The 18584-nt window shown below is 42.8% G+C and overlaps 1 protein-coding gene across 1 annotated transcript in view; it reads right to left on the reverse strand.

Moving 5' to 3' along the window:
- Positions 1 to 292: 292 nt before the first annotated feature.
- The window catches only part of LOC122796445 (beta-galactosidase-like), a 948601-nt gene continuing 930309 nt past the window's right edge, over positions 293 to 18584 (reverse strand). Inside the window, exon 19 of the mRNA XM_044064920.1 lies at positions 293 to 1942. Within this exon, the coding sequence (XP_043920855.1) occupies positions 1697 to 1942 (246 nt within the window). The 3' untranslated portion in view covers positions 293 to 1696. The remainder of the gene's footprint in view (positions 1943 to 18584) is intronic.

Genomic DNA, 18584 nt, shown 5'->3' on the forward strand with positions numbered 1-18584 from the left:
AAAACAATTCCCCTGTGAAATACTTATCCGTCTCTGCTGCACTGCTGAACTGACAAAGCTTTTAAGCAAGTAACCACAATGAACACTGTGGTAAGAATAAAGATGGCATTCTCTGACAAGCACCCGCCCTTATATCACTGACACCTTGACAGCCAGGTGGAATGGAGACCACAAAAGCTATACAGACTCCATTTAGCCAATGAAACAATGGCAACTCAGTGCTTAAAAGTATTTTAAAACAATTCATGTTTTCTGGTTTAAGGAAGACAATTTCAAAAAATGCAAAAGAAAATCCCTGGACAACAACATTCTTTATTTTTGTCACTATATAATTATATTACGCAAAAAACATTATTCTGAATCACTTTTAACAGAGACTGAGCACTTACACACTGACTTTAAAACACCTCACACAGCAAGACTTTGCACAGTGAAATTCCCATAGTAAGACAGAACTTCACAGTAAATTCTAAAATCCAACTTGCAAATGCAACCATAAAATACAACAAATGATGTGACAAGTATTGAAGAGAATACAACAGCTATTTGCAAATTAAAAGAAAAAACAAACAGAAAAACATGTTTTCTACTATGAGAGTCTGAGCTTATGCAAAAAAAAAAAAAAAAAAAAAAAAAAAAAAAAGATTTAAAAAAGAAAAAGGCACATGTTGAGAATTTGTCACCCACCATCAGTCTGCCTTGCTGAATGTGTTGTGTGCATATCACGACTATCTGGGAACAAAGCACTGTGCAAGCTGAGTGATTAATGAAAGTGCGTTATGTTATACTGACAATTCAGCTCATCTGACACCTGGCTGAAGTTCAGCTATATTAAAGTGGGAATTCAGAAATAAACTGTGTAAAGCGATGGGTGTCTAATACCACTATCTCAGTGCCACCAGTTTTGGAATCTTATGACACTAGGGAAAAATAAGATTCATTTGGTGATAAACTCACAGTAAAATGCATTCCCTTTTCTATAACATAACGTGAGTATCACACCTAAAGAACCAAAAACTGTTTCAACTATGAAGGCCTGAGCATGCTTTACTTGTCCCAAAGAATAAGTTACAATGAAAGAAAATATAATAGAATGAATCCATAATTTGGCTTTGAAACTCAGAACAGTCAACACTGCAGAGTAGTGCAGGAAAAGATGAAGCCACTTTCACTCAAATGTTTTAAAAATGTCAAAAGTGCAAACTACTTGAAGCATTTATAAGGAAGTGTTTGTATAAGATTGGGTCCCCCCCCCCTTTTTTGTCACAGAGCTCACCAGTTCAAGGAAATTGTTTCTGATACCCTGAGAAAGCAAGCAGGCTAATGGAAAAACAACCATTTCCCCCCACACCTTTACTGTATCTTGTGATCCCACTTGCCCATTTTAAATTACCACAGTATCACATATTTACAAAGACTGGATGTCAGATGGTTTTCACGATGAATACATTGGTTCACTTCAAAAACATACCAATCAGTTCTCACTTCTGACTGAAAGCCCACTGAACAGTACAAATGAAAGTCCCTGAGATCTGCATATAGTTCTGCACTGTTAAAAATAAGTGCCAGGATAGATCAAATACATTTAGCTCAACATTTTCCTGTTTTGTTAATCACCAAGAATGAATATCTGAACACAATAGTATCTAAATAAGAACCGTGTACAAAATGTATTACAGCATTAAAAGTCCATCATTTAGTGACCTCCTGCAAAGAGCTTTCTACCAGGGAAAATGTTAGAAACTGTGGCATTCAGAACAGGTGTATCCACAAACTCTACAACACAAGGTTTGACATCACATGGGGATTTTTCCAGTTCCAACACTGTAATGTTGTTTGGTGCAGAAGTAGAGAGAATGTGCCTGGGAACATACAGAGTTATCTGGGGACCTCTTGCAGGCCAGTAACGACCCAAGTTAAAACCATTGATCCATATTTGCCCCTGAAAAATAAAATACTGTATTAGTTATACAAACTAACATTTCTCTTCCAGTGTCACAAGCTCATTGATTAAAAGAACAGGGATAGTACAAATGTAAGGGAGGTCAGCAGACAAAATATATGTGAATACTTAAAAAAATAGTTATAGTTTCCTCTACTGAGGCAAAAGTTATGTGCATCACAAACTACTCGTAATATATGCTGATAATCTTAGCGGGTGCAGGAACTTCTGAGATACGTTTACTGCTATACTTGCACATTAATAGATTATGTTATTACAGCTTTGAGTTTCACTGACATCTGGCGGTATTGTATTTTGGCCAGGGCAATGGCTACAAGTGTCCATTCTGAGTTAACTTGCTCATCCAGTTAAAGAACACAAATTAATAATTTACACACTGCCTACCAGTTGGCAGACAAATCTCAAAGATGTGCATTACCATGGCACTACATCAGAGGGAGAGATGCAGTCAATAACGAACAGTCATGACAGTGTTTGGTTTTAGATGTGCTAGCAGATGTAATAAAAGATGTTTCTGTATTCCAGTGAATTACGCAAGATAAAGTCTGCACTCCTTTGAAAGACAATGATTCGTTACTGTCAACAAAGCTATCCGAGTACTTTTCATATCTAGCATTACAAACTGTGTATTGACCAGCTAGTAGATATTGTAATTATGCTTCATATCAGAAGTGTGATGCCCGATATTGAGAGTCCATAATTAAGTTGTGATTCTGAACAAAACTAGAATTCTGAAACTTGCTATTGTAACACTTTTACAGCATTTCTGCAGGGAGGCAAGTCCCCTGCACTACTCATAACTCAGACTTCTGTACCTCAGAATTAGAACATATTCACCCAATTCACACACCTACAATTCCAAGCCAGTAATTCAATCCTCCGACTTTAAATAGATATCCCTATATCTATGCATGCCTTAGATTTGTTTAAAATCAGCACAGTGCAGGTAATAGCAAGAAATAATAGAAACAAAGACCTTACCCATCTTAGTAGATACTAGGATTTGCCTTAAGATGTTGCATTCTCTGCAACTAGGGGGATAAGATCAGTGTGCCATTTTGCCAGAAGAAACCATATGAATAGTTATAAAAAATGCATCTTCTGTTGTCCATTAATTTTGTGAGATTCAACTGGAGGCACAAAGATATTATGTCAACTTTTTCTGAAGTCCTTAGAAATGTCAGAGAAGGGATGCTGGCCAAGATGCTAAGAAAATCAACCACAGCAGTGTTCCATTGTATGATGTCACCACTCTCCTAATAGCCACATAAGGAGGTTCTTGGTGATTAACAGGCTAATGGCCCTAGGAAGCCTTTTAGTCCTTGCTAAGTTTTCCTATTTGTAAATGACAGAATAAATTACCCAGGGGTATCTAGTTGGGATTAGGTGGCAGAGCATTAATAAACTGCCTCTGTCCAACAGGGGCATAGATGTCAGTTCCAAGGGTAAATTTCCAGTTCCCCATCCAGTTGTCCAAGTTGCTTTTGAATACTGTCAGGGATGAACTCTACTTCATATGGAAAGGAAGCCTGTTCCAGGATAGGGGTAGACTCTGAGACATGTACCTGCCCCTCCCCAACATGTATGTATGTTGCAAATGAGGCTTTAAGTCCTTTGATCAGGTATTTTTAATGCAGTTAGACTTGCATATGTGCAGCAAGTTGATCAGATGATTCCTTGTAAGCTAGGTATAGATCACCTCTAAGTAGTCTGTAGGAGACAAAGAACAATAAGGCTTTGAGGTGGTCTGCATATTCCAAGTGATTAATACCTTTGATACTTTTTTGTGAAGAACCTCTGTAAGCATCCGAGTTGTTGCAAACACCTAGTCAGGTACATACTAAAAGGAGCACTGTACTCAATGACCAATCTAATAAGGGCTATTCAAGGGGGACAGTGACACCCCCTTAGAGCTGGATGCCATACACCATACAGAATAATTTCCTTACAACAGCAGACACATGATGGTCAAAGGCCAAGTCACTGTCCACTTATGTTCATAAGTCCTTAACACTGGGTCTACCCTTAGGGGTGTACTGTCTGTGACAATTTCCTGGGGTGGCCAACATTTCAAAGGATACTACTATACATTTTTTGGCATTCAGTTTTAGACCATGGCTTTGGCACCAGTTATTAGATTGGGACACACCTTCTTGCAGGATCAGTGCCCTTGGGAGACTCTATGATTGCACCAAGCTTACAGTCAGCGCATATGGTCAGAAGTCTTTGATGTTGGCTTGAACTCCCAAAAAGTAGCACCCCCAGCAGTGAGCCCTAGGGCGCTCCACTAGTCATTGACCTTTTAGTGGTGGTGCAGTCTCCTACCTTGACCTCCTACGGACCAGTTGGCTATCCAACGGGTGACGTGGGGTTTTACACCTACTTTCATGAGTTTGCCAACAATGCCTGAATGGAGAATAGTGTTGAATGTTTTGGCAAACTCAAAAAGGGCAGTGTGTATAGTTTTCCCCTTGTCCATAGCCTTGGTGTCTTTCTTGAAAAAGTCAGCCAGGCTGAGTAGGCATGATCTAACTTTTATGAAACCAAACTGTGCTGGATCCAATGTATGAATGTTTCATATTCTATTTGCAATACCCATAATTCTTTCTGTGGCTTTAAATGAGACTTATCAGACTTATAGGTCTGTAGTTACCTGGATCACTAGATGGCCCGTCCTTGTGCAAAGGGCTAACTGTTACTGTCATCCCTTTGGCAAGGCACAAAGCCAGTTAGAAGTATAAAGTTGAACATAGATTTTAGAGGGCTCTACAAGTCATTTTCATGTTAATTAGGAGGCATCAAGGGATATTATCTCATCCCACAGATGCATTACTTTTTTGCCATGTAGTGTGTATTGAGGACTTGCTTATTAGTGATGGTGTGGGGGTTATGGTCGAGGGGCTGTCTCTTGAGAGGTGCTGGGGGTGGAGAGAGAAATGGAGTGAAGCAGAAGTTAAACTTAATCAGCAAGTATTGTTTGCTACATCCTCCAGCTCCATATAGAGGGCTACATTTACTGTTAGTTCAACACACTGTTCTGCATTACGTTGAGGTCATGGATATACCTGAAGAAGGCTTTGGTGATTGTCCTTTGCCTGCAAGGATACCGTTACCTCAAAATTGGCTTTAGTGGACTTTAAGACTTGTGGGTGGCTTATTTAGTATGATGAGGGGCTTCTTGCCTTGCTGAGCATTGCACTTTCTTGTTTTGTCTATGTTTTTCTGTCTTTTGTTATACAATTTGTTAATGCTGAGATTCCACCAGAGTGGCTTGTTCTTTGAGTTAGTTCTAAGCTTATTTTGGTTGGGTACAGCTGCCTCAATGCAGCTGTTTACATGATAGTAAAGGGTCTCTGAACAATTCCAGATGGTAGCAAAGTCCATGTGGTTTGGCGGGACTTGATATTTTGAGTATAACTCAGTAGTAGGAAGTTTGCTTTGGAAGAATTACTAAATGTTTGAGGATTATAAGGGGTCACAGGTTCTAATTATTTTTCAAGGACACAGCTTTATTGTCTAATTGGACAAGGGAAGACATTGCACACTGATGAGTGCAAAGTTCCCCCATGTTTGTGAGAATCGTATCTAGGATGCTAGCACCTCTAGTGGGTGTACGGACTAGGTGGCCCTGAACATTTGTGCTGACAAAGTCCAGGAATTACTAGGCCTGTGAACTGGAGGTTAAATATGTTTCACAGTTTATAGTGGGGTAAGTTGAAGTGACACAGAAGTATAGTGCTGGCCTCAATGCAGAGTGACTGCAGTTCATTGAAGTATGGGTGAACTGGGTCATAGTAGGGGGCTATAGCTTGCAAAGATGTAGTATGGACTTAGATTATGGTGAGGGGGACAAGGACAGGCTCAAGTGCATCACACTGCTTGACCAGTCTGGAGGTGTGACTATTTTTGACAAACATTGAGACAACTCCACCTTTTGTCCTTTTCTGTGCAATATCTGATCTAAACGTCTGGAAGGCATTACAGCCTTGCACTTGAGGGGTGCTTTCTGTGGCTTTAACCCATGACGCAGTAACTGTGAAGATGTCAACATTCTCCAGGGTGAGGACAGCTTGCAAGGAGTGGAGTTTTTTGTTTAGACTCCTGACAGTGAGCAGTAATACCTCTAGTCTATGCAGGGCTGGTTTTGCTATTTGGAGGGTCCATCAGGTTGACAACTTAAAAAAATGAAGTATGGGTGTGGACACCGTTTTAGCCAATATCTTGAAGCCTAAAAGGGACAAGTGCAGACCATCCCTAGAGAGGCAGATTGGTCTGTCAACTATATTGCATTTTACCTAATTTTGACCTAGCACTCAAGTGTGGGGTCATTTATTGCACTGTTGTGATTATTTTGCTGCTTGTGTATCTCTGCTACCTTTAAACTACAACAAAAAGAAAAAAAATCAAAAAAATCTTGCTTTTTTCCCCACTTTCTGAAAGTTAAGAAAGTTCAGTTACAGATTTGCTGTTCTGAACTGTTTGGAAGTTTCTAGAAGGCCAGTGCTTGCTTGGGCTAAAGGGAAGTCTCTGTGTTCACCAGTGGGAGTGGTTAACACTGAACAGCCTGCCTGTCCCTGGAGGAGTGGTTACTACCTAGAAGCTGTAGTTTTATTGGCCATTTTGGGTCAATTCTAAACTCCTTGATCTGTCTCTCTTAAAATCCGGCTGCCTCGTGGTTTTGGCGCCTTTTCAGGCTTGCTAGTTGTTGCTAAAGCACCTACACCAAGGGGAGAAAACGCTGAGGGAAGAAAAGGAGCCACTTTTGTGATTTTAAGTATTTTCTTCTGATTTTTTGTTAAGTTTTATTGCTTTGCCGTCTATTTTTTGGCATTTTCCGGCTTGCTAAAGTTTATATCTGTAACAGTAACAGTACTTGGAACACATCTAGAGCCTGTTTACTGCATTTCCTGTGTTGCACTTAATTTAAAATTATTTTTCTCTCTAAAAACTGTATTTTACCTGATTTTGACCTAGCACTCAAGTGTGATGTCATTTATTGCACTGTTGTGATTATTTTGCTGCTTGTGTATCTCTGCTACCTTTAAACTACAAAAAAAAAAAAAAAACCTTGCTTTTTTCCCACTTTCTGAAAGTTAAGTAAGTTCAGTTACAGATTTGCTGTTCTGAACTGTTTGGAAGTTTCTAGAAGGCCAGTGCTTGCTTGGGCTAAAGGGAAGTCTCTGTGTCACCAGTGGGAGTGGTTAACACTGAACAGCCTGCCTGTCTCTGGAGGAGTGGTTACTACCTAGAAGCTGTAGTTTTATTGGCCATTTTGGGTCAATTCTAAACTCCTTGATCTCCCTCTCTCAAAACCCTACAACTCTGTTTTTGCGCGGTTTTGTGCACTGAGCAGTGTAGGGCAGCGCCATTTAAACTATTCCAGGCTCCACAAAGTCTGCTCTTCACTTTTTCGCTTAGAACTGTTCAAACTCTCAAAGTAATCACTCTATTCTCTTTCTAAAGCCCTGCACTTGCTCAGCTCTTGTAAGGAAACACTAACTAACTAAAGCACTACACCCTCCTTGACTTCTCATAAGTATTAGGCTCCCGATTGGTCCTTCCTGATCAAGTGAAAAATCAGTTCCCTTCCCTAATCTGATCAGTGAAAAAAACAGTTCCCTATACTAATCTGGTATGTCCAAGGGTCAGTTTCAAGGTTACTCTCCAGTCCAGCTGGTGAATCTGGGAATTTTGAGGCAATGTTACAATTGCCTTATGTACACAGACAACCCTCTCCTCCTTCCAACAAACTCTGATACATGTGAGAGATGCAGTTACACAGCCAAACCGGAGACAGAGCTCTCTCAACCCAAAGACTGGCACAGTCAGTCAGGAGGAAAAGGTAACCACCCACACCACAAATCCAGTCTAACACAGACCTATTGCATCTGCATACCCAACACAAACACACAAAAACATACTCGGAGGCTCTAAATAAAAATCTGCCTAAACAGCAAAGACCTCCTAAGCAGATATCCAAGCAACAGCCACCCCTCAACAATACCCACGAATCACATATCTCACAAAATCAGTGTGCCTGACAGTCACGGCCCTTAAGGCCAAACAACACACCAAATACACTTGTTATAGGGGACTCTATTGTCCGGCACACTGACGTCCCGCTCACCAGACTGAACAAGGAGAAGATCACTGTAAGCTGCCTGTCGGGTGCCAGGATCCGCCATATAACACAAGCACTCAGGTCACTCCAAAGCAAGTACAAGTATGACTCCGTCATTTTCCATGCTGGTGTAAATGACCTGAGACGTACCTCCCTGGACTACATGAAGAGAGACATAGAGGAGCTCTCTGACCATGTAGCCGAGGCTGGTATGACCCTGACCTTGAGTAGCATCTTGCCCTCACCAAGAATGATGCCACAGTATAAAGACAAAATGATCAGTTTCAACAATTGGCTAAAGTATTGGTGTCATTCAAAGGGGATCCAGTGTCTGTCTGCCTGGGATGACATGCTCGACAAGCCACGTTGCTTCGCTAGGGACGGCTTGCACCTGTCACCCTTAGGCTTTCGTATACTGGCCAAGGCTCTTGTCACCCCTATAGTGCCTTTTTTAGGTAAGGCTCAAAGGACAAACCCACCTCCATAGACAACCCAAGAATAAAAAAACTAAATGTAATGCTACTCAATGCCAGAAGTCTAAACCTCAAGATGCACGCACTCGAGGCTCTCCTCAGTATGGAGAAAATCGATGTCTGTGCAGTAACAGAAACCTGGTTCAAGGCTCCTGACAGCACCCCAGCACTACCAAGTTATAACTCATACCATGCGTTTCGGCCCCAAACCTCGGACCGAAGCACAAAAGGAGGGGGAGTATCTATATTCATCAAAGATACCTACACCTCCAGGTTAGTGGCACTGCACAAAGCATCGGAAACCATCCATGTGCAACTAACAGCGGGCAAAACTGCCTTTCAGTTTGCAGCCTGCTACAGAACACCCTCTCTATTACAGGAGCCCCACTTGGTATTCCTGAGAACACTGGAGAATATGAAGGTCTCTCCAAACACTATGTTATTGGGTGACTTCAACTACCCAAGCATTGACTGGGAAAACTACTCAAGCCCAGACACCCTCGCCCAATGGTTCCTTGAATTTATAAACTCTAATGCAATGGAACAACTGGTCACCACTCCTACAAGAGGGAACAACACATTGGACCTGGTCATCACCAACATGGGGACTCTGTTCCACAACAGAGGTAAACCCCTCATTGGTAAGATCAGACCATAAACAAATTTCCCTGGACATCCATATCCTGTCCCTACCCCCAGCCAAGGAAATCACTGTAAAGAATTTCTCAAAAGCCAACTTTGCACTTCTCAAGACTGAGGTGGAATCCTTCAAAGCCCCTGGGCCAGAGGATAATACAGCCCAATCCGCAGAATCCTTTACAAATGCATTCTATGAGCACCTGAAGGAATGCATGGATCGTGCTATCCCAAATAAAACCAAGACTCACTCCTCCAAAAACAGGAGACCGGTCTGGTGGACCCCGGCCATAAATAAGCTATACAACAGAAGGATGAAGCTACTACATGACAGAGCAAAATCCCAAAAAGGGAAGAAATCTCTGATCAGTATTAGCAAGAAACTTCGATCCCTCATAAAATCATCAAAGGCCAGCTTCGAAAGAAAAATTGCCCTAGACACTAAAGATAATCACATGGCCTTCTTTAGTTATGTCAGGAACATGGGCGGAAACTCCCAGATATGCTCTGAATTGTTGCATAACGGTACAAAATGTACCGAACCTACAGACATAGCAAACATCCTGGCAGACAGATTCAGCGCAAACTTCTCCCCCCCCTTCCCCCCAAAAGGAGCAAATGCCTATCCCAACTGAATGTAACCTCCCTGACATCACAGATGCACAGGTGAAAGCTGCCCTCTCCAAAGCAAAAAACACAGCATCTATGGGACCGGACGGTGTCCCAGGCTGTGTCTTACACGAACTCCAAGAAGAACTGAACCCTCACATTAAGTCACTGTTCAAACTTAGCCTTACTACAGGATATGTACCCAAAGAATGGCGTACAGCTACAGTGGTCCCACTCCACAAAGGTGGTGCCACAACAGACCCCGTAAACTATCGACCCATAAGCCTGACTAGTATGGTCTGTAAAGCTATGGAGCGTATTATCATGGAACTCATAAACAAAGACATTGGGAGCCTCCAGACACTGGACCCTACCCAATTCAGCTTTGTTAAGGGCAGATCTTGCCTCTTAAACCTAGTTGATTTCTTTGAAACAGTTACCAAAGCCATAGATGAGGGTAAGGTAGTCCACAAAGCCTACCTGGACCTCGCAAAAGCCTTCGACACAATACCCCACTCGGGCATCATAAATAAGCTTACCAGCTTAAATATCAACCCCTTTATCACAAGATGGGTTGCAAACTGGCTCAGAGATAGAACCCACATGATCAGAATCGCAGGTGCCGTGTCCGAATCCAAACCAGTTACAAGTGGCGTCCCACAGGGCTCAGTTCTGGGACCTCTCTTGTTCAGTATATACTTCTCTGAGGTTCAGGCTAACACGGGGGGGATTATGGCTGACAAAGTTCGCAGATGACTGCAAACTGGGGGCCATAATCAAATCTCCAGCTGACACAAGCATCCTCCAAAAGGGTCTCACAGAGATGGATGCTTGGTGCCAGAGCCACGGCCTCAAGCTAAATGCTAAAAAGTGCATAGTCATCCCCTTTGGGAAAAACAAGGTGCCCACAAATTACCACATAGGTGATAATCCATTAAGTACAGAAGAAGTAATTAGAAATTTGGGGACCAACATAGATAGTAATCTCTCCTTTGATAATCACGTTGCCAAAGTGGTTAGAAAGACCTTCTATATAGCCCACCTTATCACGAAAGTGTTCGCATCTAGATCTAGAGAGGTCATTGTGCCCCTCTACTCGCCACTCATCAGGCCCATAATTGAATACAATGCCCCTTTTGGGATGTACCTTACCAGACACCTGCAGCAACTGGAGAGACCCCAAAAGTACCTCACCAAGAGGATCATGGGCTACAAACGGATGTCCTATGGAGCTCGACTAAATAAACTCCAGCTCTACTCAGTTGCTTACCGCCTACTCAGAGGCAATCTATGCCTGACGTACAAAGCCATGTCAAACCCAGAATTAATGGACATGCTCCACCTCAAAAAATCCAAGTCCCTTAGGCTACATGCTCCAGGGACCTAAACCTCAGCACCAAAATAAATAGGACATGCTGGAGGGACAGATTCATTTCCCAGAGGCTCCCCTCACTCTGGAATGGAATCCCAAATCATGTTAGACATAGCCCCACGCTGACCCTCTTCAAGCGAAATCTGGACGCGTGGATGGGAAATCGCACATTCACCCCTGGGATCTCTTCTGTGTCCCTGCTAGACAGAGGCACAGTAAACTAATCTTAAAAGGGTTCCTTCTGTGACCTACTTTACAGAGGCACAGTAGGCTAATCTAATAGGGAGGCGGAAGCCAAATACACTCTGGGTAGGCTTATAAATGCCCTAGGGCAGATAGCCTAGTATCTACCTATGAACCTATATTCTCCCAAGCCAAAAAACATTACATCCTCTTTGAATGACATAAAAAAATAAACTGATCATTAAAGTCAATTATTTTCTGCTCATATTGCAGCAGCATCCTCTGAGAAGGTAGAATGCTATTCAATGCCAGGCTCATATGGCCTGGGATACACAGTCCAAGAGCTACATCACGTTCATCATTCATCCTGTGGTCTAGAGGGGTATGTCTCAGGTCATTTACACCCACATCTACAATGGCAGAGTCATACCGGTACTTGTGTTTCAGTGACCTGAATGTATGTGCAATCTGACAAATCCTAGCTCATGACAGGAAGCTGACCGTGACAGTCTCCTTGCTCAGCTTAATGAGTAGAACATCTGTCTCTTGCATGATATTGGGTGAAGGTTTGCCTTATGGGATTATGAGTTTAAACCATGTGTGTTGTGGTTGTGGTGGATGTTGCACTGGCAGAATGTTTATGAGATTGCCAAGGATCCCAGTTGTTACAGCTGCATCTATAAGGCTTCTGAGGTTGGGTGAATTACTTTTGGGTGAATTACTTTTAAGAGCCTCAGCATATGTGAGTCTATGTGCTCAGTCTTTACTCCGAGTGACAGGCATAATGTGGTGTCTGTTTCTGAGAAACTGGTAATAGTATGCGAACGCATTATCTCCAGTGGTAATGTATAATCACATCTATCTCACACTGTCAGTTTGAATAGCAGGTGGTTATCAATAAACATGAGAGAATTGCTACATTTTCTCAGGATACCCATTTCCAATAAGCTGGTTAGAGAGACGAGAGGAAAGAGATTATCTGTGGTTGTAGATATTTACTCTGTGGATTACAAGAGTAGTTGTACTTGGGGTGTGTGTCTTGAATAGGTCTACTTGGGTCCTAATTAAAACTATAATGTTTAAGACAGCACTGGAGCAAACCACAGTAATGGGAGAATATAGGGGTTTATGGCAAATTTGCTTGGCTCCTAATTGGCTAAGAACTACAATTTTAGTGTAAACTCTCACAGCAGTGCAACTATACATGGAAACCAGGTGTTCATCACATAACCACATAGGTTCAGATGCCTAGGTAGCAAGACATTTCCCTGTGATACATTTGGCTGAAGCACGACTGTAGAGGCATTAACCTGCTGAGAAAAATGTCTGCTGTGAATTCCCTGTGAGCCAAAGAATACATTTGGCTGGGGACATATGGCTGTAGAGACATTCAGCTGCTGAGGAAAATGTCTGCTGTGAATTCCCTGTGAGCATAAGAATGTGGTACCATGTCCACAACGTCAATACCCAAATGCACAGGTGAAAATAATGTCCAGGGCCTCCAAGACAACATGAGAATGCAGGCAGTATGGTATACATCAGCAACAGGCTGGCCAGTGGGCATGTCAGTGGCAGTAAATATACAGTGGACAATGGACATGGCCTGTATAACTGGTGTGTGTGTGGACCACTACTCCCTTCACAATGTCTAGGGAACATTACTTAAAATGCATACTGGAGCATAAATGAGACAACAGTAGCATGCAATATTTCATCCATGATGTAGCACACTTCTACATATTTTAGTTACATAAGCATGCACTGTACATTGAGAACATTCATTACTTCTTCTGCCACCATGCACTTCATTATTACAGCTGTGGGAAGAGCAGTGTGTGCTTCTCTTTTGCCCATAAGGAATTCATAACACCCATATTTCTCTGCATCTGTCACTTCAGCTGTGTGTCCCCAATCAAATGTATCACAGAGAAATATCTCACTGCCTACATGCTTGAACCCAACCACATATTCAGGAAATAACTGAAGCTGTTTTTATAGAGAAAGTTGGATTCTAAGTGCCTGCATCTTTAAAGGGCCCTGCTAACCTCCACTGCATGATTAGAAGAGCTGAGTATATATTTTTTGGTTATAGAGTTTGTTAATTGTTGCTTAGATCTCTGTTGAAACTGTTTTGTTCCACCCACCCTTCCTATTTTTGGTTTGTAGTTTAAATTTGGTGGCTTTTGCAGTTGCCCACCCCACTGTAGATTTGATCTGGGACACTACCCCAGTCCCATCTCTTTACCACATTCTACCTAATAAACTCTTTCTGCACTTGCTTTTAGTCCTTTTTAATTTAATTGCATTTTTAAACTGTGTTTGGTCTAATACTGCTACATACTCAAGTGTGCTAGCTTGCTCTGCATGTGAATTGTTTTTACTACTGTTTTTACTACTTTTCTGTAAAAAAAACAAACTGTAAGCCTGTTTCCTACCTTTCCTGTAACTAGTGTTCCAGATACAGATTTGCTGTATCCAGGACTGTATATAAGCGTATGAGCCCCCCAAGCCTTTCTGTGTTGGAGGGAAGCCTTCTAGCTTATCAGTGGGAGTGGTAAAGCACTTGGTAACCGAATGGTTCTGGCCCAGAAATTGTAGTTACTGGCCGTTTGGGCAATCTCTTCCATCTCTCTCAACTGCCTGATTTGAAAGCCTGCATTTGCACTTGTTTCTGTCCTGTAACTCATCTAGTGCAGATACAGATTCTTAGTTTTAGCACTTAAATTTGCTTATTCATGCTCAGCACTTGTTCAGAACTTGTAAGCACTAAATAAGCTACTAATTACTAAAGCACTCAATCTTCCTCATTACCTAGAGAAAAACAGTTTTTGTACTTACTTTTCTCACTTGCTTAGAGAAAAACTGCTCTTGTACTCACTTTCCTCACTTATCTAGAGGAAAATAGTTTTTTATTCAGGCATGTCCAAGGGTCAGCTCCCAGTGTTCTCTCCTTTCTATCTAATGAATCTGGGCATCTTGAGGCAATGTAGAAATTGCCTCATGTACACAGACAACCCTCTCCTCCTACTACCCAACACTACAACCTGTGAGAGATGCACTTATCTAGCCAAACTGGAGGTAAAGCTCTCTCCAACCAAGACTGAACTTGACAGTCAAGAGGAGAAGGTAAACACTTGCACCACACCACACTCATCACATAGTCCCACTAAACCCACACCACCAAAATCCACACATAGTAACACAAAAACATTCGCGGAGGCTCTCAATAATAATCTGTCTAAGCAACAGAGACCTCCAAAGCAGAAATGCAAACAACCTCCATCCCCCAACACAACCCAAATGACACATAGCCCACAAACTCAGTGTGCCACTCAACCACAGCCAATAAGGCAAAACAACGTACCCAACACACTAGTCATAGGTGACTAAGTCAGGCACACTGATGACCCACTCACCAGGCTAAACAAGGAGAAGGTTACTGTCAGCTGTCTGTCGGGTGCCAGGATCTGCCACATAACCTGCCACATAACCCACGCACACAGGTCACTCCACAACAAGTAGAAATATGACTCTGTCATTGTGCATGTTGGTGTGAAAGACCTGAGACGTACCTCCCTGGGCTACATGAAGAGAGACATGGAAGAGCTCTCCGATCTTGTGGCCCAGGCAGGAATGACCCTAGTCCTGAGTAGCATTCTGCCATCGGCCAGAATGATACCGCAGTACAAGGACAAAATGATTGACTTCAACAATTGGCTAAGCTTCTCGTGTCATTCTAAGGGGATCCAGTATATGTCTGCTTGGGATAACATGGTCGACAGACCATGATGCTTTGCCACAGATGGCCTGCACCTGTCGCCCCTGGGATTCCGGATACTGGCTAAGGCTCTTGCTGCTCCCATAGTGCCTTTTTTAGGCAAAGTTCAAATAACAAATTCACCACCATAACAGGAACAGGCAAGCAAAAACCGAGGGTAATGCTACTCAATGCTAGAAGTCTAAATCTCAAAATGCACGCACTCACTCACTCGAGGCACTCCTTAAAATGGAGAACATCGATATCTGTGCAGTGACCGAGACCTGGTTCAAGGCTCCAGACAGCACCCCTGCACTACCAGGCTATAACTCATACCACACTTTTCGGCCATGTTAGCTGGACCGAAACACCAAAGGCGGAGGTGTGTCCATATTCATTAAGGATATCCACACCTCCAGGCTAGTTGCTCAGCATAATGCATCCGAAGTTATCCAAGTGCAAATAACTCTGGGCAAAACTGCAATCCAAATTATAGCTTGCTACAGATCCCCCACCATGCCCCAGGATTCCCACTCCTCTTTTCCTGAAGTACTGGAAAATATTACGGTTCAACCAAACACCCTAATAATGGGCGACTTCAACTACCCCACCATTAACTGGGAAAACTACTCGTGTACCAACTCCTTAGCTCACCGCTTTCTGGAATTCATAAACTCCAATGCCCTGGATCAACTTATTCACACCCCCACCAGGGGCAACAATATCCTAGACCTAGGCATTACCAACGTAAGTGACCGGTGTTCCACACCTGAAGTCAACTCCTCGTTGGTTCGATCCGACCATAAGCTAATCACCCTTGATATCCACATCCCACCCTCACCCCCCATTAAGGAAACCACAGTAAAACATTTCTTCAAAGCCAACTTCATGCTTCTTAAGACAGAAGTGGTGAACTTCATGACACCCATGCAGATGGACAATACAGTTACAACTGCTGAATCCTACACAAATGCACTCTATAAGCACTTACATGACTGCATGGATCGTGCCATCCCAAACAGAACCAAGATGCTATCCTCCAAGAAAAGGAAGCCAATCTGGTGGTCCCCTGCCATAAACAAACTGTACAACAGAAGGAAGAAACTGTTGCAAAAGAGAGTAAAATCCCTTGAGTGGAGGAGCTCCCTGGTCAGCCTCAGTAAGAAGCTGAGATCCCTTATAAGATCCTCCAAAGCTAGCTACGAAAACAAAATTGCCACTAATTCCAAGGACAACCACAAAGCATTCAATAGCCATGTCAAAAATCTCTATGGCAACACCCACATCTGATCTGAGTTACAGCACAAAGGCAAGAAAATTACAGAACCAACTAATATTGCCAACATCCTGGCAGATACTTTCAGTGCTAACTTTACCCCCCTCTCACCTCCTAAAGGGCCCATATCTATACAGGAAGAATGCAGAGTCCCTGTAATCACAGCTATGCAGGTAAAAGCTGCACTCTCTAAAGCCAAAAAACACAGCATCCCAGGCTGCGTTTTACACAAACTTCAGAATGAACTGGCTCCCCACTTAAGCACCATGTTCAATAATAGCCTCGCATCAGACTTTGTGCCCTCTGAATGGCGCACAGCAACAGTTATCCCACTCCACAAAGGGGGAGCCACCACTGATCCTGGGAACTATCAACCTATTAGCCTGATGAGCCTGGTCTGCAAGGCTATGGAACGTATCGTGATGGAACTCATAAACAAAGACATTGGTAACCTACAAACTCTGGATCCCACCCAGTTCGGGTTTGTGAAAGGCAGATCATGCCTCCTGAACCCGATCGACTTCTTTGAGGTAGTCACCAAAGCCGTAGATGAGGGTAAGGTGGTTCACACAGCCTTATCTTGACCTCGACAAGGCTTTCGACATCTTCCCCCATTCTGGAATTATAGCTAAACTCACTAAACTAGGTATATATCCCTACGTCACAAGATGAGTTTGCCAACTGGCTCACTGACAGAACCCACACTGTAAAAGTTGCAAACTCCAAATCTGATCTCAAAGCAGTGACAAGTGGAGTACCACACGGTTCTGTCCTGGGACCTCTCCTGTTTGGTATCTTCTTCTCTGAAGTACAGGCTAACACAGAAGGCCTCTGGCTAACGAAGTTCACAGATGATTGCAAACTAGGAGCCATAGTCAAGTCCCCAAATGATGTGGACATCCTACAGAAGGGTCTCGCTGAGACAGATGCCTGGTGTCAGAGCTATGGCCTCAAGCTCAATGCCAAAAAGTGTAGTGTCATCCCCTTTGGTAAAAACTCTGTACCCATGAACTACCACAAAGACCGCAATCTACTTAACACCGAATGCGTGATAAGAGACCTTGGGACCCAGGTGGACAGTAGTCTCTCCTTTGACAGTCACATCGCCACAGTAGTCAGGAAGTCCTTCTATGTGGTACACCTCATCATAAAAGGGTTCTCTCATCCAGGAAAAAAGAGGTCATTGTTCCCCTCTACTCGACACTCATTAGACCCATTATACAGTACAACGTCCCTTTTGGAATGTACATCACAAGACATCTGCAGCAGCTGGAAAGGCCACAGAAGTACCTCAGAAAGAGGATTACTGGCCTCAAACAAATGCCCTACACTGACCGCCTCAAAAAACTGCAGCTTTACTCCGTAGCATATCGCCTACTCAGAGGTGATCTTTGCCTAACATATAAAGCTATGTCAAACCCAGAGCTGTTGGACATGCTACACCTAAATAAATCCCAATCCCTCCAAGCTACATGCTCTAGGGACCTAAACGTTGTCACCACAATAAACAGGACATGCTGGAGGGATAGATTCCTGTCCCAGAGACTTCCCATACTCTGGAACAGGCTACCCATCTATGTCAAGCAAAGTTCTTCATTAGCACTCCAAGAAAAATCTTGATGAGTGGATGGGAAATAGGAAATACACCCCTGGGATCACTTCTGTGTCTCTGCTCAACAGTGGCACAGGAAAATAACTTTCTTGGGTGGCGTAAGCCAGGGAACCTTGTTGGCTAGGCTTATGTAGGCCCTTGGGCCGATAGCCTAGTACCTACCTATGAACCTAAACTGAGTCTTAACATTAAAACATGAGATTTGCACAAAAGAAAAGCCTTTCTGAAAGAGATGGAAATAAACTGGTATAATTTCTAAAGCACTGGAATTAAACATCTTAAAACCATTACATTGTAAAAAAGGCTAACTAGGCTGATACATAGCCAACAAATCCACATAGTTTATCATTGCTCTTCCATTCCTGTTCCCTCTTCCTCCCTTCTCAGTGTGTTTCAGTGTATTTGAAGAGTACACTCCCTCCTGTAACCAAAAAAATGTGGGGATTCAACTCCTGGCCATCCCGTATGTGAATATCCTCAAGTCTAACATTAGAATTATTGAACTCATGACACTGTTGATTTAGACCTTGATCAGAAACATAATTGTGTCCCAAAATAATGTTTACTCAATGGCAGTTGCAC

The sequence above is a fragment of the Protopterus annectens genome, chromosome 3.part0 (assembly GCF_019279795.1).
Source record: "Protopterus annectens isolate FY-2018-M chromosome 3.part0, PAN1.0, whole genome shotgun sequence".
Classification (NCBI taxonomy): Eukaryota; Metazoa; Chordata; order Ceratodontiformes; family Protopteridae; genus Protopterus; species Protopterus annectens.